General features: G+C 41.0%; 1 protein-coding gene across 1 annotated transcript in view; it reads right to left on the bottom strand.

Moving 5' to 3' along the window:
* Positions 1–6,744: 6,744 nt before the first annotated feature.
* Positions 6,745–26,122, bottom strand: part of SDHAF4 (succinate dehydrogenase complex assembly factor 4) — a 28,707-nt gene continuing 9,329 nt past the window's right edge. The window contains exons 2-3 of the mRNA XM_024248723.3: positions 23,147–23,299; positions 6,745–14,043 (exon numbers count right to left, since the gene is read on the bottom strand). Coding sequence (XP_024104491.1) covers positions 13,934–14,043; positions 23,147–23,299 — 263 coding nt within the window. The 3' untranslated portion in view covers positions 6,745–13,933. The remainder of the gene's footprint in view (positions 14,044–23,146; positions 23,300–26,122) is intronic.

Below are 26,122 nucleotides of genomic sequence, written 5' to 3'. Positions count from 1 at the left end.
CTTTTACACTGTTGGTGGGACTGTAAACTAGTTCAACCATTGTGGAAGACAGTGTGGCGATTCCTCAGGGATCTAGAACTAGAAATACCATTTGACCCAGCCATCCCATTACTGGGTATATACCCAAAGGACTATAAATCATGCTGCTATAAAGACACATGCACACGTATGTTTACTGCGGCATTATTCACAATAGCAAAGACTTGGAACCAACCCAAATGTCCAACAATGATAGACTGGATTAAGAAAATGTGGCACATATACACCATGGAATACTATGCAGCCATAAAAAATAATGAGTTCATGTCCTTTGTAGGGACATGGATGAAATTGGAAACCATTCTCAGTAAACTATCACAAGGACAAAAAACCAAACACCGCATATTCTCACTCATAGATGGGAATTGAACAATGAGAACACATGGACAGAGGAAGGGGAACATCACACTCTGGGAACTGTTGTGGGGTGGGGGGAGGGGGGAGGGATAGCATTAGGAGATATACCTAATGCTAAATGGTGAGTTAATGGGTGCAGCACACCAGCATGGCACACGTTATACATATGTAACTAACCTGCACATTGTGCACATGTACCCTAAAACTTAAAGTATAATAATAATAATAATAATAATAATAATAATAATAATAATAAAGGTAATACGATCCCTGGAGTGACTATCACGTCACCTTTGCCACGTAATGTAGCCTAATCAAGGAAATGACGGTCCCCACAAGACTGGTAACTACAGAGTGGAGTGCTGCTGCAGACAAATTCAAGGTCTCCACAACTGGATCAGCCAGTGAGAAAAACCAGCAGTGGGAAGGTAGCCTTCCCTCACATTCCCTTTCAAATCACAATAAGTGCATCTAATTGGCAGAACTTAATTTGCATGCATAACTCACTAGAAATGTAATTTGTGGCTTTCTAACCCGTTCAGAATGAAAATGCTCCCCAAAAGGTTAGAATGGAGAACAAAGCCAGATGTGTAGAAGGGAAGTGTTCTGCATGCCAGCCATGACATCTACATGAGGGATAAGGGGTTGCTGCAGTGACGGCACGACCAGGCATGGTCATTGTATTAGGGTGCTCCAGAGAAACAGAACCAATAGGATATATAGAATCTATAAGAGATGCTTTGTTATAGGAATTGGCTCACAAGATTATAGAAGTCAAGAAGTACCACATATGCCATTTGTAAGCTGGAGAACTGGAGAAACTGGTGATGTAATTCTTTCTGAGTTTGAAGGCCTGAAAAGCTGGGAGGCCACTGGTGCAAGTCCCAGAGTCCAGAGGCCTGAGAACCTAGAGCTCTGATGTCGGAGGGCAGGAGAAGATGGATGTCCCAGCTCCAGAAGAGGCAGCAAATTCATTCTTTTTCTCCCTTTTTGTTCTTTCCAGGCCCTCGACAGTTGGATGATACATGCCCACAATGGTGAGGGCGATCTTCTTAACTCAGCCTACTGATTCAAATGCTAATTGCTTCAGGAAACGCCCTCATAGACACAGCCAGAAGTAATGTTTTACCCACTATCTGGGCAATGCTTAACTCAGTCAAGTTGATACCTAAAATCAACCATCACAGCCAGGATTAATTAGCTGGAACAGCATTAAATGTATGACATGAGTCATACTTTTTTTCCTTTTTAAAGTAGAGAAAGGCACTTTATGTATCTAATTTATACCTATCCTTATTCCAGAAAGGACTGAAAGGGGAGAGAAGAGCTATGCGTTGGTAGAGAAAGAAAGGGGGCATTCTAGTCAGCATTAGTCTATATAAAACTGGGCAATAAAAATATTTGGATTGTTTTGCCTAGGTGAAACATTTAGTATGTAGGTATGGAGGACGATAGAAGGCTGTGACTCATATAATCAAGGGCTCAGGTTTGATATGAGACAATCTACTCAGAAATACTGACATTTCTGAGCAGCAGAATTAAAATGAGGGATAACTATCAAAACAAAATCTCATGTAAGCACTTTTCAAAATAAGGAATCTAGCCGAGTCACTGACTTCAGGATGAGACAAAATATGAAAGTCTTCTGGCAAAGAATCCAAATTTTATATCCCATTAAAGTTTCAGATGCCAGTTTGAATACAGTGACCCCTTGTGCTAAGGAAAATACAATGTTTTAAGATAATGGTTACAGGCCACAGTCTATAACATCTCAGTTTATAAACTCAGATTTTTCCAAAGGAGCTACGAAAAGACAAGCCCCGCAAAAACACATTCCTAGTTTCTTCCTTGTGCATGTTTTCAACTTCCAATATTATAAGCTGCTTCTAAAAGCTCTTTTGTTTTTCATCTCCTTGTCACACCTGCATCAATAACAAACTCCATTCTCAATCTGTCCACGATTCCTTTTTACAAGCAACAGCTAATAAGGAGTATTTGTGGCTTCTAGGCATCAGACAAGATTCTATTTGGTAAAACTAAGTTAGAAATACACGGCCTAAATATATATAAACCTTATTCCAAAAGAATATAGGATGTTACAGAATTTTAAGTAATGTTCATAAGTTATTATTGAGTAACCTTTATATTCATTAACCAATGCTATGTAAGGCACAAATAAATTATAGGCTCAAACCCTAATCTCTGTGGAAGCATTCCTCAAAGGAAGAGGAATGGATATTGAAGATGCTTTAGGGATTATTTAAATCTTTTTTTTTTTTTTTTTTGAGACAGAGTCTCTCTCTGTCGCCCAGGCTAAAGTGCAGTGGGGTGATCTCAGCTCACTGCAACCTCCACCTCCCAGGTTCAAGGATTCTCCTGCTTCAACCTCCCAAGTAGCTGGGATTACAGGCACATGCCACTATGCCTGGCTAATTTTTGTATTTTTAGTAGAGATGGGGTTTCACCATGTTGATCAGGCTGGTCTCGAACTTCTGACTTCGTGATCCGCCCGCCTCAGCCTCCCAAAATGCTGGGATTACAGGCGTGAGCCACCGCACCTAGCTTGGGATTATTTAAATCTTATTTTTACATTTTTGCAACACATTTTATATATTTTACACATCTATATTGTACGCCCCAATGAAACTGATTCTCAACTAGATGATGGACAAGTAACATTTGTATCTGTCTAAAATCTTTTGAACACCATCTCTATATCTGACAGTCCCTCTGTGTGAAGTCTGCCTTACCCACAGAGTTCAGTAAAACCACACCTCCCAGCCTCCACTGGAGTGCAAACATCTGACTTTAGTGTTCATCACACGGATATATCAGTGTGATATATCCACACAAGACAGTCATTCAGAAATGGGTTAAACGTGGTGAAAAGGAAGTCATTGGGACACAGGGGTTCTGAGGCCCCTGTGGTGGTGGTTGCACACACAACCACACACTATAGGTTCCTGCCTATAGAGGTAAAACTAGCTCACATTACAGGTAACAGCTACCTTCTTCTCCAGCCAGTGCTGTAGTGGGGTGTGGTTCTGCTAGCTGTTCCAAAGATTCTTATTTAGTATCACCGTTCCTACTTAAATCAGCTCAGTAGTTCTTGGAAATGTGGTTGGAGGACCCTCAGCTCTACCAAGCTCTTCCAGTGGATCTGTGAGATCTTCCCTTTTCCAAGTACATAACTATGTGAAGCCAGCTTTTCTTCATCATACCTCAGTCAAAATACCACAGCAGATCGAATGCAGAAGACGCTATGAGAACACAGCTGCCTTCTATTAAGTTAGACCTTGAAGAGAATAAAACAATGCCACTCTTTGCAATTTCTTTTTTTTTGTTTTGGAGAAGTCATGTTTCAAAACATTTCATTTTATGTTAACATGTAATAGGTTTGCTACCGGCTTATTTTTAATGAGTTAAGTATGTTAAATATTACTTAGCTTTAATTCCTAATACAGTAAGTGTGGATAGATATCGTACATAAAACAATGTTCTTTGGGGTCCTAAACAATTTAGGGACCTCAAAAGCTTCTAAGAGTAAAGGGTCCCAAAACCAAAAAGTTTAATCACCACCAAAATAGATTATGTCGTCTTCATCTAAAAACCTTGCATAAAAACAGCTACATTTTTCTTTAATTTGCCACCTAGACTTGGCTGATTATAAGACAGAAGTTGGTTTAGAGACAATAGATGATATTTCCTCCATAAAGAGAAGAAGGGGGAGAGGGAGAAGCAGAAGGCAATATATGTTATTTTAGAACCAATGGTCAATAGGAGTATCGTGGAGAGGTACCTGTTTCTACAAATAAAAGATATTTTATTTTTTCTTTATTTTTATTTTTTTGAGACAGAGTCTCACTCTGTTGCCCACGCTGGAGTGTAGTGGCTCCACCTCAGCTCACTGCAACCTCTGCCTCCTGGGGTCAAGCAATTCTCCTGCTTCAGCCTCCCAAGTAGTTGGGGTTACAGGTGCCCGCCAGCACGCCTGGCTACTTTTTTTTGTAGTTTTAGTAGAACAGGGTTTCACCATATTGGCCAGGCTGGTCTCAAACTCCTGACTTCAAGGGATCCACCCACCTCGGCCACCCAAAATGCTGGGATTACAGCTATGAGCCACGACATCCGGCCTGCAAATGAAAGATCTTAAGACAGAAGAAAGTGCCCACAGGACAATGAATTAATATTGAATACTTGTTAATCATAAATATTTCTTAATTTCACACATGCCCTCATATTCATTGTTAGTTCGATAATCTTTTGTAATTCATTTATAGCAACCAGTCTTCGGGAAGTTGACAGCAGCTTAGTTCCAGAGGTTGTGGCCACCAAAAATGCTCTTCTTGGACCAGGAAAAATTTTTATATATCCGGGAATCTTAGTTTTATCACTCTGCTCACTCCATATCTTCTTGATCAATGTCCATGGAGGCTTATATATGGCAAAGTCAGAACACATTTGATTATAAAATGAATATTTAATTAATAAATATCCCACAGACCCTGTTTAGATTTTAAAAGCTGAAAATCCAGGTCTCTGAAGAGTCATCTCGTACCAAAAGTTCAGAAAGCGATAGTCTCATTAAACTTAGGAAGTTCCCTTTGGTTTGTTTGGGGTGAAGTATAGTCACCTGCAATCCTTTATAAAGTCTTCAGTCAGTTGTCTTCTGGAACTGTTTGCATGCACACATCAAAACACATCAGACTTTATGCTAAGGTGGCAGGGGATCTGTTTCATTAATCACCAAATACAAAGAGCCTAGCAGTGGCCTGATGCGGTGCCTCATGCCTGTAATCCCAGCATTTTGGAAGGCTGAAGCAGGCAAATCACCGGAGGTCAGACGTTTGAGACCAGCCTGGCCAACATGGTGAAACCCTGTCTCTACTAAAAATACAAAAAAAAAAAAAAAAAATTAGCCAGGCGTGGTGGCAGGTGCCTGTAATCCCAACTATTCAGGAGGCTGAGGCAGGAGAATCTCTTGAAACCAGAGGCAGAGGTTGCAGTGAGCCGAGATCACACTACTGCACTTCAGCCTGGGCGACAGAGCGAGGCTCACTCCCAAAAACAAACAAACAAACAAACAAAAAACAAAACAGAGCCTCACAGAATATCGAGCACGTAGTAGGCAATCACCACTGATTAAATAAATGAATCAATTCAGTGAATGAATGAACTCATTAGGCACTCTTCACTTTACTTTCCCTTCTAATTGATCAATCAGCACTCATTAATATCTCACTGCCATTCTTATCTTTTATTTAGAAAAATTACTGTCCTGTTCTGAAATTATCAAATTACTAATATACTATCATTAACAATTGCTATGACAAAGTTTTCTCACTGCAAACTATCCAATGAACGTTTGTTATTTACCAGCAGAATGTGGCTTTATGCTTGCTCTTACAAGTTTAATAATAGGTAATATATATATATATTTTGACACATTGTAGGTCTCAGCAACTGGGACCTACTAGACATAATTCAATCTAACCAAACACTCAATATGTACAACACTCCATGGCATGAGCCTTGTACATAAAAGATCAACATATAATTTCCCAGAAATCCCCCAAGCGATAGAAAAGTGTTTAAACTATGATTATACTAAAAAAAACACAAGAATTGTATGACATTTTCTGAAAAACTGTCTATAAGTTGTTTTTAAAAAGTTATCCATGTTAATCTAGGTTCTCTACAAAACAGATGGCAACATGGCATTAAGTTTGAAAGAGATTTACTGGAGGAGATATCTGTGAATTATGAAGGAGGGGAGTAGGTAGGGTTTGACACCTGTGAAGGAGAGAGTGAAGGAAAGGAGTATGGGGTAGGAAGAATCTCAAGACAGTAGCATGTTTCTAAGGAAATTCTGGGCAATCTAATGGGAAGTCCTTGAGCCAATGTTGCCCATCAGGGGAGTGGGTCAGTGTTAATAGTCCTGCCATTCTCACTCATTGGCTGGGAACAGCAGGAATACAGTGGTAGATCCCATGGGATAGCAGCTAGGCTTCTCAGTCAACTCTGCTTCTCACAGGAGGAGATATGGGTGATGCATTTCCATGGCTACCGCATCGTCTTTTGTAGGTACCAAATTGATAGTCTTCAAGTTTTTTCATGAATGTTTGATAGACATACAGACCACAAGTGTTTTCATGCCGCCAAATTTTACCTATATATTTGATACTGTAATGTATCAAATGTATATAATGTTAAGAGTTATCTTAATACAACACTTTGGTTGTTATATATTTTAGATTAGCTTTTGAAGTATATAAGTTGTCTTTTTTCTATTGTACATCATGATAGTTAGTGTAGAACACAAGCAAAACTATACAATGAAAATCTAACATACTATTTTTCTTTTTTTTTTTTTTTGAGATGGAGTCTTGCTCTGTCGCCCAGGCTGGAGTGTAGTGGTGTGATCTCAGCTCACTGCAACCTCTGCCTCCCGGGTTCAAGCGATTCTCCTGCATCAGCCTCCCGAGCATGTGGGATTATGGGTGTGTGCCACCACGCCCAGCTAGTTGTCTCAAACTCCTGACCTCAGGCGATCCACCTGCCTCAGCCTCCCAAAGTGCTGGGATTACAGGCATAAGCCACCAAGTCCAGCCTAACATACTATTTTTTGAATGTTAACTTAGTAAAAACCTTTACTAACTTGGGCAGTTGGAGGTTGACTGAATTATATAATATTTCTAAAGAAATGTAGTTATTACTTTGTAGCATACATAGTAATTGCAACTAGAAGAATGAATGTTGACTGAGAGAGAAAACTGATATAAAGACCAAATGACTAGTCCTAATTACACACTAGCTAATTTGTTTCTGGGATAATAATTCTTATTCCCTTAAATGAGTCTCCGTACAATCTTCTCAAGTAATATTGCACTTGTAATTTATATCACACAGTTATCAGCCTACTGGATTCTGTCTTCTATAGGCTTTGCAAAACCTTTCTTCCTAAGTAATTCAAAAGTAGCCTGGGAGCTGAAGGCCCAACCTCTGAGTGTGAGTGAGGCCAGATGGCATGCAGCAAAGGATACCTTAGGGGAGCCCAGCAGTTCCTGTCCTTCCATTATTTCAGATCTGTACACTGGACTTGACTTCTCCTGACCCAGTTATCAAAAGGCCACGGGGTAGGAGGTTTTGAGTCATCAAAACTGACTGAGCTAGTCCATTTTATCCCGTTTTTCTCATATTTACCCTCTATACCTATTGTCTTAGTCCATTTTCTGTTGCTTATAAAAGAATAGCTGAAACTGGGTAATTTATTAAAAAATGATATTTCTTTTTTTCTGAGATGGAGTTTCACTCTTGTCGCCCAGGCTGGAGTGCAATGGTGTGACCTAGGCTCACTGCAACCTCCACCTCCCGGGTTCAAGTGATTCTCCTGCTTCAGCCTCCCGAGTAGCTGGGATTACAGGTGTGCACCACCACATTTGGCTAATTTTGTATTTTTCATACAGATGGGGTTTCACCAAGCTGTTCAGGCTGGTCTTGAACTTCTGGCCTCAGGTTATACACCCGCCTTGGCCTCCCAAAGTGCTGGGATTATGGGCATGAACCACCGCACCCGGCTGAAAAATGGTATTTATTTCTTATGGTTCTGGAGGCTGGGAAGTCCAAGTTCAAGGGTGACATGTGGGCCAAGTTCATGGAGTCTTGCTGGTGGAGACTAGACTCTCCATAGAGTCCTGAGGCATCACAGGGTATGATACAGTGAGGTGGCCAAATGTGCTAGCTCAGGTGTTTCTACTCTTATAAAGCCACTAATGCCTCACCCTTATGACCTCATTACATCCTAATTACCTCCCAGAGATCCTACCTGTCAAATAGCATATTTGGATTTCCCATCTCATTAATACTGTTACAATGGGGATAAAGTTTAACATGAGTTTTGGAGGAGACAAACATTCAAACCATAGCATTCTGGCACTGGCACTGGCCTTCCAAAACTAATGTCCTTATCACATGCAAATACATTTATTCTATCTTCATAGCTCCAAGGTCTTAACTTACTCCAGCAACAACTCAAAAGTCCAAAGTCTTATCTGTGATCCTGTGAAAACAATTTATCTACTTCCAAGATACAACGGTAGGACAGGCATAGGATATACATTTCCATTCCAAAAGGGAAAAATAGGAAAGCAAAATGGAGTAATTGGCCCCTAACAAGTCAGAAACCCAGCAGGGCAGACATTAAATCTTGAAGCTCAGCCAGGCACAGCGTCTCACACCTGTAATCCCAGGACTTTGGGAGGCTGAGGCGGGAGGATCCCTTGAGGTCAGGAGTTCAAGACCAGCCTGGCCAACATGGTGAAACCCTGTCTCTATTAAAAATACAAAAAAAGTAGCCAGGCATGGTGGAAGGTGCCTGTAATTCCAGCTACTCAGGAGGCTGAGGCAGGAGAATCGCTTGAACCCAGGAAGCAGAGGTTGCTGTGAGCCAGGATCATGCCATTGTTTTCCAGCCAGAGTGACAGAATGAAGAATGAGACTCCATCACAAAAAAAAAACAAAAAAAAAAAACAAAAAAAAAAACACCCTGAAGCTGGAAAATAATCTCTTTCAACTCCATGCTGGCATCCTGTGAACACTGAGGTAGGGAGTGGGTCTCCAAAACATTGGGCAATCTCATGCCTATGGCTTTGCTTGCTATAGTCCACGTGGCTACTCTCACAGGTTGGAGTCAGGTGCCTGCAGCTTTTCCAGGCTGGTGTTGCATACTGATAGCTCTACAGTTCTGGGGTCCCAGAGTGGTCCTGCCCCTGTGGCTCCAGAGTGCACTGCTCTGGTGGGAACTTTCTGCAGCAGCTCTGGTCCCATATTTCCACTCAGCATTGCCCTAGTAGAGGGGTTCTCTGCAGTGGCTCTGCCCTTGCAGTAAGTCTCTGCATGGGCCCACAGGCTGTCTGATACATCCTTTGAAATCTAGGTGGAAGCTGCTATGCCTCACAGCTCTTGCTGTGTGCCTGCAGCATGAGCAGCATGTGCACGTCACCAAGGCTTACTGCTTGTGCCCTCTGGAGTGGGGGCATGAGCAGCATCTGAGACCACTTGCATCACTGGATAGTGCCAAGATTTACAACTTGTACCTTTTGGAGTGGCAGGTCGAGCCACATTGGGGACCACTTGAGCTAGAGCTGCCTGAGCAGCCAGAATGCCCAGCAGTAGAGGCCCAATGCAGCCTGGGGCAGCAAGCCCTTAGAGAGTGCCCTGGGCCCGTCCCTTTAAACCATTCTGCCATTTTAGGCCTCTGGGCCTGTGATGGGAGGGGCAGCTTCAAAGATTTCTGAAATGCGTTTGGGATCTTTCTCCCATTGTCCTGATGAATAATCTCTGGCTCCTTTCTAGCTATATTAATCTCTTTAGCAAACAGTGGCTTGGTCATACTCTTGGTTTCCTCTGCTGAAAAAGCTTTCATTCTCTACCACATGTCCAGGCTTAGAGTTTCCCAAATCTTTCTGCTTTGCTTACCTTTTGATTATAATTTCTGTCTTTAAGTAACTTATTCCTTCTTGCAGTTTAATGTAAGTGGTTAAAAGTAGCCATGCAATAGCCTGAATGCTTTGCTGCTTAGATATTTCTTCCATCAAATATTCTAATTCATCATTCTTAAGTTCAGCATTCCTTGGAATTGGTAGCTGGGAGTAGGGTGTTGCTATAAAACACCCAGCCTTGGGCCTGGACACAATCCAGCCAAATTCTTTGCCACTTTCTAAGAAAGGCTCTTACTCCAGTTTCCAACACTTTGATCTTCAGTTCCATCTGAAACCTCATCAGAATGGCCTTTACTGTCCATATTTCTATCAGCATTCTGGTCGTGATCAGCATTACATAATCAGCATTATGACCACTTAAGTAATCTCTAGGAAGTTCCAAACTTTCCCTAGTCTTCTTGTCTTCTAATCCCTAATCAGAATCTAGGCTTTTTTCACCCTGCTCCTCCAAACTCTTCCAATCTTTGCCCATTATCCAGTTCCCATGCAGCTTCCACATTTTCAGGTAACTTTATACCAACACCTCACTCCCAGTGCCGGTTTTCTTAGCCCATTTTCTGTTGCTATAACTAAGTACCTGATACTGGGTAATTTTGAAAGAAAAGAAGTTTATTTCTTACGGTTTTGGAGGCTAGAAAGTCCAAGGTCAAGGGGCACATCTGGCCAGGGCCTTGAAGCTAGTGAAGGCTCTCTGCAGAGTCCTGAGGCAGCGCAGGGCATCACATGGCAAGTTGGCTGAGTGGGCTCAGATGCTAACATGCCAGCTTAAGTCTCTCTTCCTCTTCTCATAAAGCACCAGCTCCATTTCCATGATAACCCATTTGTCCATTAACCCATAAATGAATTAATCTTCATGAGGACTCTGCCCTCTTAAAGGCCAATCACCTCTTAAAGGTCCCACTTCTCAATACTGAGACATTGGGGATTAAGTTTCAACATAAGTTTTGGAGGGGATAAGAGGGGACAAATTTTCAAACCATAGCACCTATGTGAATTTTATGTTCCACAAACTAACGTATATACTTCAGTTCACTCATGTAAATAATCACTATTTTCAACTAATGACATTTAAAATGTTGTACTCATATAAAACAATTTCAAGTATTTCAAATTTCATTTTTAAAAATCTTTCCTCCCACTGGCCAGGCGCGGTGGCTCATGCCTGTAATTCCAGCACTTTGGGAGGCTGAGGCGGGCAGATCACGAGGTCAGGAGATCGAGACCATCCTGGCTAACACGGTGAAACCCCGTCTCTACTAAAAATACAAAAATTAGCTGGGCGTGGTGGCGAGTGCCTGCAGTCCCAGCTACTTGGGAGGCTGAGGCAGGAGAATCGCTTGAACCAGGGAGTCAGAGGTTGCAGTGAGTGGAGATTGCGCCACTGTAGTCCAGCCTGGGGACAGAGCAAAAAAAAAAAATCTTTCCTCTCACAACGCCTAGAGACTTGGAAAAATACATTCATAATTTAAAGAGAGTTAACACTTATTGAGAAGTAGGTACTATACTACACACTGCTCTAAGTGGCTAACATGTTGTGTTGGCTAATTTTATGTGTCAACTTGAGTAGGCCACAGGGTACCAGTTTAAACATTGTTTCTGGATGTGTCTGTAGGGGTGTTTCTGAATGAGATTAGCATTGGAACTGGTGAACTCAGTAGACTGTCCTTCCCAATGTAGTTGGGCATTATCTAATACATTGAAGGCCTGAACAGGACAAAAGGTAGAAGGAAGAAAATTCACTCCTTTTTTCTTGCCTCACTGCTTGAGCTAGGACATCTCTTCTCATCTTCTTTGCCCTCAGACTGGATTTATATCATAATTCCCCTGGTTCTCAGGCCTTTGGACTCAGACTGATTCACACCACTGGCTTTTTTGGGTCTTCAGGTGTTCAGCTTGCAGATGGCATTATCATGGCACTTCTCAGCCTCTAGAACTGCATGAGCCAATTCCACATAATCTCTCTCTCTCCTATTGAAAAACCCTGACTAATACATGTTATTTATTCATTTAATCTTTTCAACTTCCCTGTTAAGTGAAAGTGAGACAGGAACAATATAGGGTGGTCACAGAAGAGCAGAAAATTCCAGGCAGCAGTTTTACATGATTAGCAAAAAGGAAATTGTTGAAATGGCTGCATAAACTAGGGGCTGACAAGATCCTGAAAAACCAGGGTGTGAGTCAAGTTGGCTAAGACTGACTGGACCCAGCATGGCACTGGCTATGACCTAGGTTTCACCTAGGACCTCATTATATGCTCATTAACATACTAAAGCACACGTAGTGCCATGACTATTCTGGGAACACCTATATTTGGTGTAAAAGTCGGTGGCACCACAATTCCAAGAAATCTTCACCTTTTTGCAGGAATCTTCATGAATATTCCACCTCTTGGTTATAGAAACCCATAAAGATAGAAGCCCTAAACTCCACTGAGTCACTCTCTCTTGAGTATGCCCACACTCCCCTTTCTTGAATGTGTGCTTTTCTTTTCTTTTTATTTTTTTTTTTGAGACAGGGTCTCGCTCTGTCACCCAGGCTGGAGTGCAATGGCACAATCTTGGCTCACTACAACCTCTGCCTCCCTGGTTCAAGTGATTCTCCTGCCTCAGCCTCCCAAGTAGCTGGGATTACAGGTACCCGCCACCATACCCGGCTAATTTTTGTATTTTTAGTAGAGACAGGGTTTCGCCGTGTTGGCCAGGCTGGTCTCAAACTCCTGACCTCAAGTGATCGACCTGCCTCGGTCTCTCAAAGTGCTGGGATTACAGGCATCGGATATGTACTTTTTACTTTGCAATAAATCTCAGTACTTTCACTATTTTCTGACTTGTCCTTGAATTTCTTCTCATGATGGTATCAACAGCCTGGACATCAGCTGGAGTTAAGGTCCCACCAGTGTTTGCGGACCTCCTGGAGCCCACCAGTATCAAAAGTATTATTATTTCCAACTTACACATAAGGATATTGAAGCACAGAGAAGTTAAATAAGTTATCCAAGGTCACATAGGTAGTAAGAAGTAGAGTCAGAATTTGAACTCAAGTGATTGGGTAATTAATTAAGTCACTGGCTCCAAGTTAAAGATTTTCTGTTATTATTGTGGCCTTCTCAAACTATAATGTATTATTTAACTCACATGTTAAAAGCCACTATCCCCCAGCACACAGCAACACAATCATTTTTTAAAATTATTTTATTTATGTGTGCATTTTATAAGCAACTGATTAATTTAAACTGAAAAATGATGAAGTAAAGGCCTACAGCTCTAAGAATCATGTCTAGGCTTGGCGCGGTGGTGCACACCTGCAATCCCAGCACTTTGGGAGGCTGAGGCAGGTGGATTAACTGAGGTCAGGAGTTCGAGACCAGCCTGGCTAACATGGTGAAACCTTGTCTTTACTAAAAATACAAAAATTAGCCAGGCGCAATGGTGGGTGTCTGTAATCCCAGCTACTCAGGAGGCTGAGGCGGGAGAATTGCTTGAACTTGGTGGGGCAGAGATTGCAGTGAGCTGGGATAGTGCCACTCCAACTCCAGCCTGGGTGAGAGAGAGAGACTCTGTCTCCAAAAAAAAAAAAAAAACAAAACCAAGAATCATTTCTATACTCATTAAATTAATATATGTTAATGAAAAAATATTTTCCCTTTCCTATTTTTTTTTTTTTTTGAGATGGAGTTTCGTTCTTGTTGCCCAGGCTGGAGTGCAATGGCGCGACCTCAGCTCACCACAACCTCCACCTCCTGGGTTTAAGCCATTCTCCTGCCTCAGCCTCCAGAGTAGCTGGGATTACAGGTGCATGCCACCACGCCTGGCTAATTTTGTATTTTTAGTAAAGGCGAGATTTCTCCATATTGGTCAGGCTGGTCTCCCTTTCCTAATTTATAGCAGCATATTTTCTTCCAAAGCCATCATATATATATATATTTAAACACATTATAGAAACTACACGACATAAAGGATATAAAGAAAATAATCAGAAATAAGTTAATTCAGATGTACATATTCAGAAAACAATATTGAGGTTAAAGAATATGCGACTTAAAAATCAATACAGCGTCCTTTTCGTTCCCAATCTCCATATCGGGTAGGTTCTGGGCCCCTGGGTCCACCTTTTTCTTTGGTCACTGGATTAACATCATCTGGAAATTCTAAGGAAAACGAGATATAAATAAAGCAGTTAATGGAGGCAGGAAAGGCCTTATAGTCAATTTTATTTAACTTATTTATTTATTAATTATTTTTTGAGACAGAGTCTCCCTCTGTTGCCCAGGCTGGATTGCAGTGGCGTGATCTGGGCTCACTGCAACCTCTGCCTTCTGGGTTCAAGTGATTTTCCTGCCTCAGCCTCCCGAGTAGCTGGGATTACAGGCGCATGCCACCACGCCCAGCTAATTTTTGTATTTTTAGTAGAGAAGGGGTTTCACCATGTTGGCCAGGCTGGTCTCAAACTCCTGACCTCAAGTGTTCTGCCCGCCTCGGCCTCCCAAAGTGCTGGGATTACAGGCGTGAGCCACCGAGACCGGCCTATGGTCAATTTTAAAGACAGGGTTGCTGATAGGCTAGATCTTACCAACCTGGTTACCATGCAGTCTTTAAATGAACTGTAAATGTGATTCTTTTTCCTGAGTTTGAGAAGAGAATACAGAGTACAAATTCATAAGACTTGAAAGGTCTTGAAATAAGATTACTTTGAAGGAGTCACTTTGACTTAATGCCACAGTTTTCTGACCAGTAGAATGGGGAGAACAATCATACTTCTCTCACTGTGTTGATAACTAAACAAGGTAATACATGTAAAGGGTTTAGCGTGGTGCCAGGTGCATAGGAATGTCAATTAATCTTAGCTAGAGAATTACTGTTCCTCATCACAGGGTTTTGGCTTCAGCAACTGGTTGGCTGGGACTGCCATCTATAATCATAATAGTAATTATTATTCTTAATACTATGTGTTCATAGTAGGAATCCCCATCACAAGCCAGGCTCAATTCTCAGCACTTTATGTATGCTAATCCATTTACTCTTCCTAACAATCCTATGGGACAAGAACAATTATTGTTCCAACTTTATAGATGAAGAAAATGAGTCACAAAGGGTTAAGAAAGTTGCTCTGTATCACATAGCTTCTAAGTGATAAAACTGAGTTTGAATTCAGACATCCTGGCTGCAGTCTTGTTCTCAGCCCATACACTGTACTGCTCTGTATACGGAAAAAACAGGAGAGGAACCAACTATTAGACAGAGCCCTAATTCTTTGTTTTGTTTTGTTTTTTGAGATGGAGCCTAGCTCTGTTGCCCTGCTGGAGTAGTGGAGTGGCGTGATCTCAGCTCACTGCACCCTTCGCCTCCTGGGTTCAAGCAATTCTCCTGCCTCAGCCTCCCAAGTAGCTGGGACTACAGGTGCACACCACTATGTGCCTGGCTAATAATTGTACTTTTAGTAGAGATGGGGTTTCACTATGTTGGCCAGGCTGGTCTCAAACTCCTGACCCCAAATGATCTATCCACCTTGGCCTCCCAAAGTGCTGGCATTACAGGCGTGAGCCACTGCACCTGACCCCTAATTCTTGTGTGTGTCTGTGTGTGTGTGTGTGTGATGGAGTTTCACTCTTATTGCTCAGGCTGGAGTACAATGGCATGATCTTGGCTCACTGCAACCTCTGCCTCCAGGGTTCAAGTGATTCTCCTGCCTCAGCCTCTCGAGTAGCTGGGATTACAGGTGTGCACCACCATGCCCAGCTAATTTTTTGTATTTTTAGTAGAGATGGTGGTTTTACTTTGTTGACCAGGCTGGTCTTGAACTCCTGACCTCAGGTGATCCACCCACCTCAGCCTCCCAAAGTGCTGGGGTTACAGGCGTGAGCCACTGTGCCCAGCCGCCTGGCCCCTAATTCTTAAACTGTATCTATTTATTTATTTATTGTGGCCACTCTCCCAACACTTCCCATTCCTTCCCAGATTTACATTATCTTCAGCAATTATCACTAATTTAGTATATTTTTAAACTTTACTTTGATTATTGTCTGTCTCTCCCACTAAAATGTTAAGCTTCATTATGGTATAATTTTTTGTGCATTTTATCCATTGCTGTTTCAGTGTTTGGCTCACAGAGGATACTTAATACGTATCATATGAATGAATGAAGAGATTTATTTTCATCCTCATGGCCATCCTGTGGGCAGTTTCATTCATTTATTCCACTATTACTCCGCCAGGCCCTATGCTATGTAAAGGTGGGGTGAGGGATACAGTAGTGACCATGCAATAGAAGGCCCCTTCCCTCGTAGGGCTCACAGAGTACTGAAGTAGGCCAAAAAAAAAAAAAAAAAAAAAAAAGGCAAACAAATACATACAAGAATAACAAACTCTGGCAAGGCTTGAAAGGGAAAGTGCAAAGTGCCCTATCATCTCAGTTTCTTCTCATAAGGGCATTCTAAGGCAGGTGTTAGGAGGAAACTGAAACCCAGAGAGTAGAAGCCTCTGAGAGCTCCAGTTCAAACCCAGATTTGCTTTATTCAAACCCCATGGTTACTTAGGTCTCTCTTACATTCAATCCCTAGAGAAGTCAGTTATACTCCTGAGACACACACCAAAAGGCAACTAGACTTTTGGGGGCATGGGTGTCACATTCCCTCAAGGTGGGTATTCTCTGCTGAGGTCGTCATCATAGCTACTTAGAGATGTTGAAACCTGTTCTACTGAGGAAGCACATTGCTTGGACTCTGGGAGAAGGTGTAGGGGCCAAGGAAAAACATCCTCCTTGCCCTCTGAAGGTTTGCCAAAAATCAACTGACAAAAGACAAATTAACAGAAGAAAAGGCATACGGCTTTTATTTTATCCTGCATAGCACAGGGAAACTGCAGGATACCCAAACTATAACTCTTTAGAAAACTAAATGATCTTCACCAAAATCATAAAGCCCCTCTCTAGGCAAAAGAAAAAGGATACAGAATTTACCGTGAAAATTTTTCAAATATTCATTCTTTTATTCTTGTTATATTGTGAATAAACTCTCCCCCATACTCATCATCATTCTGTTTTCAAAAGAATTCCATGCTTTACTGCAATGCGAGGTGGCTTTTTCCTACTCTACGAACTCCCTCGAAGGCCTCTCTAATGGAAGTTCTTCTTTCTCACATATCTCTGTGGCTCACTGGATGTCTTAGCTTGAGCTGCCGTAACAAAATACCATAGACTAGGTGGAGTAAACAGCAGAAACTTATTTTCTCACAGCTCTGGAGGCTGGTAGGCTGAAATCAGGGTGCTAGCATGGTTGGTTCTCATGAGGGCTTTCTTCCTGGCTTACAGATGGTCGCTTCTTGCTGTGTCCTCACATGGCAGAAAAAGAGAGACAGCAAGCTTGCTGGTATCTCTTCTTATAAGGGCACTATTCCCACCATGAGATTCCCATCAGCTTTATTAAAGTATTGTCTGCTTATAATAAAATTCACCCATTTTAAGTACGCAGTTCAGTGAGTTTTAACAAATGTTGACAGTCATGTAAATAACACAAAGTGTGAAACAGTTCCATCCCTTAAAGATTTACCCTACTCTCATGATCTAAACCTAATTATCTCCCAAAGGCCTCATCTCCAAATACCATCATCTGGGGGGTTAGAGCTCCAGCAGATGAATTTTGGGGGAACATAATTCAGTCCACAGCACTGGGGAAGAAAGAACAGGTCAAGATGTCCCTGCTCCTCACTGCTGTTTCCAGCCTCTCATTCTAATGCCAGACCTCTACAGCCTTTCCTTTTTGGAATTCTATACCATTTACCTATCCAGTGCTTTTCTCTAGTCTTATAGTAAACTCAAAGATTCTTCTGTCTTCTTGGATGGGACCAATATCTGGTTCATAGTTTCATCTCTCTCTCCCTATCATCCCTAATATCGACATCCACATTAGTAAATCATCACACATCGAGGCCACAGAGGTCACCAATCTCTTTCCTGATGACTTTCATATCTACTTCTGCTGTCCACTGGACTTTATTATTTTTTGAGTATGTTCCTCCTCCAAATCCCACACTCTTTTGAGCACTCTTCTTTCTGACCACACCCTCGTATCTTTCCATGTCTCTTCTTCCTCACATTTGTTAACCTAATTTTTGCCCTTATAATAGCCTACAGTTTTCTGAAACTTTTTGTTCTCACCATTACCACCCTGGTTCCTGCTCTCAGTGTCCCATTTTAGAACTAATGCAACATTATACTATGTGAAAGGAACCAGACACCAAAGACTACATATTGTAGAGTTTCATTTAAATAAAATCCTAGAAAAAGCAAAACTACAGTGATAGAGAACAGATCAATGGTTGCTGGGAGGAGGTGGGGAGAGGATGAACTGCCTTGTACCTCTTTAGGGGACAGAACTATTTTACACTTTGTGTGGTTTCCATGGCTGTAAACATTTGTTAAAACTCACTAGCCAGGCGTGGTGGCTCATGCCTGTAATCCTAGCACTTTGGGAGGCCAAGGTGAGCAGATCATGAGGTCAGGAGTTCGAGACCAGCCTGGCTAACATGGTGAAACCCCAACTCTATTAAAAATACAAAAATTAACCAGGTGTGGTGGCAGGTGCCTGTAATCCCAGGGAGGCTGAGGCAGGAGACTCGCTTGAACCCGAGAGGCAGAGGTTGCAGTGAGCCGAGATCATACCACTGCACTCCAGGCTGGGCAACAGAGCAAAACTCCGTCTCAAACAACAACAACAACAACAACAACAACAACAACAACAACAACAACTTCACTCAACTGTATATTTAACATGGGTGAATTTTATCATATGCAGACTATATTTAATAAAGCTAATTAAAACAACCTCTATCCAAATACATTTCCTCACTGCTCACTGCATAAAGCCCTTACACTGTAACCTGGGATTTCAGGCCCTCCCAGATTTGAGCTGAACCTGCGTGTCTAGCTTTATATTCAATTAATCCAAGCCTGTCTAACCCACGGTCCACGGGCTGCATGTGGCCCAGGATGGCTTTGAATGTGGCCCAACACACATTCGTAAACTTTCTTAAAACATTGAGTATTTTTGTGTGATTTTTGTTTTGTTTTTGTTTTTGTTTAGCTCATCAGCTATTGTTAGTGTATTTTATGTGTGGCCTAAGACAATTCTTCTTCCAATGTGACCCAGGGAAGCCAAGAGATTGGACATCCCTGTATTAATCGAATACATATATAATTTACGCTGAAGCCAAAGAGGCCCATTAGCTGGGTCTTGTAAGTGTTAATGTTTTGCAGCCTCTTTCTCTTTGAGCATAGCTTTCTCCAGTTATTTTGAAACGTCTCCTCACCACATCTTATCTACTTATAAAAATTTTACTTTTCAGGCCAGGCATGGTGGCTCACACCTGTAACCCCAGCACTTTGGAAGGCCAAGGCAGGTGGATCACCTGAAGTCAGGAGTTTGAGACCAGCCTGACCAACATGGTGAAACCCCGTTTCTACTAAAAATACAAAAATTAGCCAGGTGTGGTGCCAGATGCCTGTAATCCCAGCTACTCAGGAGGCTGAGGCAGGAGAATCGCTTGAACCCGGGAGGCGGAGGTTGCGGTGAGCTGAAATCGCACCACTGTCCTCCAGCCTGCGTGACAGAGCGAGACTCCAACTCAAAAAAACAAAAAATTATTTTTCCTTAGACCCCAGCTCAAATGTTATCTCTTTTGTTGACTTTTCTCGATCTTTTTGTGTATCTCTCATGCTAGTTACCACATGATGTCCTGTTCATCGTTATTTACATTATCTCATCTTCCTTTCTTATTCATCTTTATACCAAGCAGAGTGCCTAGCTACTAACATTTTCCTTTATGATCTTAATAATGAAATCTACTCTTTTCAAGGAGACAACCTACACAGTTTTCTTAGAATAAAGTACATACTAGAGGCGGGGAGACAAGACTAGAAGGAAGGAAACAAGGAAGCAGAGAGGCTTGTTAGGAGACCAGTGGAGCTAGAGACAGCTTGAATTTGGGCCTTACTGGTAGGATGAGTAAGAGGGAATAAATTTGAGAGATGTTAAAAGGGTAGAAGCAACAGGACTTGGTTAGTGATCAGTCACAGGAGATAGGAAGAGGCAGGAGTAAAAGATTATCCCCAGATTTCGGGCCTGGGTGACTTGGTAGATGGGGTGGACTGGAAATCCAGAAGGAAGAGGAGGATATGAGATCAGGCAGGCGGGAGGGCTGAAGGTGAGTTGGAACAATGGGTACAGGATGACTTTAGTTTTAGAAATATTAATTTTGAGACTTCTGGAATATGCAAAGAAAGATATTCAGGAGGCAAATGGAGACAGGGGAGTGATGCTCAGGAAAGAGGTCTGATTAGAGGTATAAATGTATGAATCACCAACACATAGGTGATATTTAAAATCATTTTAAGCTGGGCGTTGTGGCTCATGCCTGTTAATCTCAGCACTTTGGGAGGCTGAGGTGGGAAGATGGTTTGAGCCCAGGAGTTCAAGACCAGCCTGGGCAACATACTGAGACTCTATCTCTTAAAGAAACAAATAGAAAAATTAGCCAGGTGTGGTGGTGCATGCCTGTAGCCCCAGTTACAGGAGAGGCTGAGTAGTGAACCCCAGGAGGTTGAGGGTGCAGTGAGCTGTGATGGCGCCACTGCACTTCAGCCTGGGTGACAGAGTGAGACTCTGCTTCAATCAATCAAATCAATCAAATCATTTTAGGGAAATATGAAATCTCCCTTGGAATACTTAGGGGGCTAAGAACAGAGGCAAGGCAAATACCCACATTTAGGTGTTGGGCAGAGGCAGAGGAGCTCAAAAAGGAGCCCAGGAAGAAACTGGTGAAGAAATAGGGTGAGAAACTAAAGAAAGCATGCCAGGAATGGTGGCTCATACTTGTAATCCCAGCACTTTGGGAGGCCGAGGCAGAAGGACTGCTTGAGCCCAGGAGTTGAGGCCAGCCTGGGTAACATGGCAAGACCTCATCTCTACAAAAAAATTTTTTTAATTAGGTGAGCATGGTGGTATGTGCCTGTGGTCTCACTTACTCAGGAGACTGAGGCAGGAGGATAGTTTGAGCTGGGAAGGTTAAGGCTGCAGTGAGCCATGTGTTCATGCCACTGCACTTCAGCATGGGCAACAGAGCAAGACCCTGTCTCAACAAAACAAAACAAAACAACACACACACACACACACACACACACACACAGAAAATGAAACTAAGGAAAGCATAATGGAAATCAAGGCAGGAGATTTCCAGAAGCAACAGTTAACACTGTCAAAGGTTGTGGATTGTTCAAATAAAACAAGGACTGAAGAGTACCTACTGTATTTGGTGATGTTTGTCAGAAATTTCTAAGGGATGGTAGGTTCAACATAAACTTGAGTGATACAAAACTTACGTTGAATGCCTACCATTATCAAATAGATGATTAGCTTTTGAAATGTGCTGGTTTTTGCTTTCTTTTTTTTTTACTGTGGTAAAATATACATAACATAATATTTCTCATTTAACCATTTGTAAGTGTACAATTTGGTAGTATTAAATACATTCACTGCCAGTAATATTTCTCATTTAACCATCTGTAAGTGTGCAATTTGGTAGTATTAAATACATTCACTGCCAGACACAGTGGCTCATGCCTGTAATCCCAGCACTTTGGGAGGCCGAGGTGGGTTGGTCACTTGAGGTCAGGAGTTCAAGACCAGCCTGGCCAACATGGTGAAACCCCATCTCTACTAAAAATACAACAATGAGCCAGTGTGGTGGTGTGCCTGTAATCCCAGCTACTCGGGAGGCTGAGACAGGAGTATTACATGAACCTGGGAGACGGAGGTTGCAGTGAGCCGAGATTGTGCCACTGCACTCCAGCCTAGGTGAAAGAGTGAGGCTCCATCTCAAAAACAAAAACAACAACAAAAATATATTCACAAGGTTGTATAACCATCACCACTATCTATACCTAAAACATTTTCATCATCCCCACAATGAACTCTGTACCCACCAAACAATGACTTCTTCCTTAGTCCCCGGAGTCCCTGATAGCCTCTATACTGTCTCTATGAATTTGCCTATTCTAGGTACCTTATATAAGTGGAATCATATATTTGCCCTTCTGGGTCCAGCTTATTTCACTAAACATAATGTTTTCAAGGTCCATCCATGTTGTAGCATATATTAAAATTTAATTGCTTTTTATGACTGAATAGTTTTCCACCAGATGCATATGCTACATTTTGTTTAACAATTCATTTGTTCGTGAACATTGGGTTGTTTCCACCTTTTGGCTACTGTTAATAATACTATGAACGTAGTTACAGAGATATCTGTTCAAGTCCCTGCTTTCAATTCCTTTAGATACATACCTAAGAGTGGAACTGCTGGGTCAAACGGTAGTTTTATGTTCGATTTTTTGAGGAATGACCATACTGTTTAACACAGCGGCTGCAACGTTTTACATTCCCAGCAGAAATGCTTGAGGGTTTCAATTTCTTCACATCCTTCCCAACACTTGTTATTTTCCATTTTTTTCTATTATAGTCATCCTAGTGGTTGTGAAATAGTATCCATAGTTTTGATTTGCATTTCCCTAATGATAATGATGCTGATGCTGAGCATCTTTTCATGTGTTTGTTGGCCATTTGTACATTTGTATACCTTCTCTGGAGAAATGTCTACTCAAGTACTTCGCTATTTTTTATTTTTATTTTTTGTAGATTACTGGAGTTCTACACACACACACATACATACATATAATATACATATATATTCGTTATTTCTTTATCATATCTCATTATTCATATAGCAAAAGATATAAGTTAAGACTCAAGTGCTTTGCTATTTTTGACTTTTTGTTGCGTTATTGGAATTCTTTATATATATAATATGTGTACATTACATATATAAAGTGGTTATATTTATTATACCTCATTATTCACATAAGATCTTCTTTGATACAAATAACATAACCTTCTTTGATACAAATAACATCATTTATTTGTATCAAAGAAGGTCTCAACTTATATATTTTGTTATATGAATAATGAGGTATAATAAATAAAACAAACACAATCAAATACCTGTCAGAGTCTTGAAAATCTTTTTTATTAAGAAATCTACATGTATTGATGATCAATATGGTGATTTTACTCATTGTTGAAATATGCTTTATTACTATAGAATTTAAGCAATAACATATTTCTTTCCTTTCACTCATTTTCTCAATAGCTAAAACACTTTCCTTGATACTTCAAAAACTGAGAGGTGCTTTATTATACTTACTTTCCAGTGGTTCTTTCTCTAAATGGGAATCCTCTGGTGCATCAAAACGACCTTCTGGTAACTTCGGCTTCTTAAGGGACTGTTTGACAAGTTCAGACTTTCCTCCTTGAGAAGAACTTGTTTTCCTCAGAGAATGACACAGAAGGGGTGATCCTAGAAGAGTGGAGATAATAGAAAAATAGGAGCTGTTCATTTATTCCACTTTAAACATTTATAAAATTTTATTTATTTGTTTTTACTTTATACATTCACATTTCTCAAAGTTCAAAAAGTACAAGAGGACGTAGAGTGAAAATTCTTCCTTCCTCTCCAGCCATTTCCCTTCCTGGAAGACCACCAGTTTGAAAAGAAGGGCTATGAAATAAATTAGTTAATCGTTATCTATATTGCAGAAACTTATATTAAAACATTAATTCCTATCTGAAGCAATGCCAAAAAACCAGGAGTTCAAATATTAAGAGTAACTTAGTAGTACAAACTTTCCAATGACAATATTTAGTATTCAAATCTCTAAAAGTCAGAAGTGGCTACATTTAAATCCTAATCAAGGTCCTCTTTTCCTGTCAACTAAAACTTTAAGAATACATCAAGTTGGGCATGGTGGCATGCACCTGTAGTCTCAGTTACGCAGGAGGCTGAAGAGGGAGGATTCCTTGAGCTCAGGAGCTCAATTCTAGTCTGGGTAACATAGTGAGACCATGTCTCTAAAAAAACTTTGTTTTATGGGGAAAGAAGTCCCTACTTGATAAACAGTGCTGGGATAGTTGGCAGCTATGTGCAGAACAATGAAACTGGACCCCTATTTGTCACCACATACAAAAATTAACTCGAGATGGATTAAAGATTTAAATGTAAGACCTCAAACTGTAAGAATCCTAGAAAAAAACCTAGGAAACACTCTTCTGGACATTGGTCTTGGGAAATAATTTATGACTAAGTCCTCAAAAGCAACTGCAACAACAACAACAACAAATTGACAAATGAGACTTAATTAAACTAAAAAGCTTTTGTAGAGCAAAAGAAACTCTCAACAGAGTAAACATACAACCTACAGAATGGGAGAAAATATTTGCAAACTACACATCAGAGAAAAGTCTCATATCCAGAATCTATAAGGAACTTAAAACAACTCAATAAGCAAACAACAACCGCACTAAAAAATGGACAACAGACATGAAGAGACACTTCTCAAAAGAAGACATACAAATGGCCAACGAACATATTAAAAAATGCTCCACATCACGAATTGGTAGATAAATGCAAATTAAAATCATAATGAGAGACCATGTCACATCAGTAAGAATGGCTATTATTAAAAAGTTAAAAAACAACCGATGCTGGTGAGGCTGTACAGAAGAGGGAATACGTATATACTGCTAGTGGGGATGTATCTTAGTTCAGCCACTGTGGAAAACAGTTTGGAGATTTCTCAAAGTACTTAAAACAGAACTATCATTTGACCCAGCAATCCTGTTACTGGGTATATACCCAAAAGAAAACTACTCATTTTTCACACCAGAAAGACACATGCACTTGCATGTTCACTGCAGCACTATTCACAATAGCAAAGACACAGAATCAACCTAGGTGCTCATCAGTGGTGGACTGGATAAAGAAAATGTGGTACATATATACCATGGAATACTATGCAACCATAAAAATAATGAAATCATGTCCTTTGCTGCAACATGGATGCAGCTGGAGGCCATTATCCTAAGTGAACTAATGCAGGAACAGAAAACCAAATATTGCATATTCTCACATATAATGTTCTAATTCTATAGAGTGAAACACTGGATACTCAAGAACATAAAGAAGGCAACAATAGAAACTGGGTACTACTGTCAGGGAGGGAGGAAGGGGATGCAAGGGTTGAAAAACTAACTTTTAGGTACTATGCTCATTACCTGGGTGACGGGATTATTCGTATCCCAAATCTCAGCATCACACATATACCCAGGTAACAAACCTGCACATGTACTCCCTGAATCTAAAATAAAACTTGGGATTTTAAAATGTACTGGGTGTCTGCAATGCGTAAATAAGATCATTTTCTCTCTAGTTTCTAAAGAGAGTTTAACTTTCAGTGCTATGAAAGTTATCCAAACCCTCATTGAGATAATATTCAGCAAGGGCAAAACCACCGGGAAAAAAGTGATCTCAGTGTTAGGGGTTTCCAGCTTCCTAAAGAATTTGCTTTAGAAGCAGATAAATTTGAGTACAAGTTCTAGCTACACCTCTGTGGCAAACAGAATAATGGCCTCAAAGATAATCAGAATCCAATACCCAGAATCTGTGAATAGGTTTGGTTACATGGTGAAGAATTTTGGTAGCAGACAGAATTAAGGTGGCTAATCAGATGACCTTAAAATAGGGAGATTATCCAGTATTATAGGGTGGGTCAATGTAACCACAAGGGTCCTTTAAAAGGGAAGACAGGGTTGGAAGACAGACCAGACCCGATGTTGCTGGCTTTGAAGACGTAGGAAGGGGGCAAGCCAAGGAATGTGGGCAGCCTCTAGAAGCTAAAAGAGAAGGAAATGGATGTGGCCTCCAGAAGGAACACAGCCCTGCTAACTCCCTGGTTCCAGCTCAGTGAGACCCCTTCCAGACTCCTGACCTCCAAAACTGTAAAACATGTTAAGCCACTAAATTTGTGGTAATATGTTATAGCAGCAATAGGAAACAAATGCCAACCACTTACTAGGTGTTGGATGTTGGTCAAATTACCCTTTCTGTTTCCTTCCCTCTAAATAGAAAAATTACAGTACCTATCACATGAGATTGCTGAATAAATGGGACAATTTATGCATTTAGTATAGTGACAAACAGTATTTATTGTTATTTTGATGGAATTATCTGTAAGCTCTTGACAGCATTACATATTAGCATGTTTTTTCATTACACATATTTTTCTCATATTCTAGTCATCACTACATAACCCCACCTTGTTTAAAGAAATAGACACAAATACAT

This window comes from Pongo abelii, chromosome 5, assembly GCF_028885655.2.
Source record: "Pongo abelii isolate AG06213 chromosome 5, NHGRI_mPonAbe1-v2.0_pri, whole genome shotgun sequence".
Classification (NCBI taxonomy): Eukaryota; Metazoa; Chordata; class Mammalia; order Primates; family Hominidae; genus Pongo; species Pongo abelii.
Note: the sequence above shows the minus strand (reverse complement) of the source record. Positions and strands in the feature narration are given on the sequence as shown.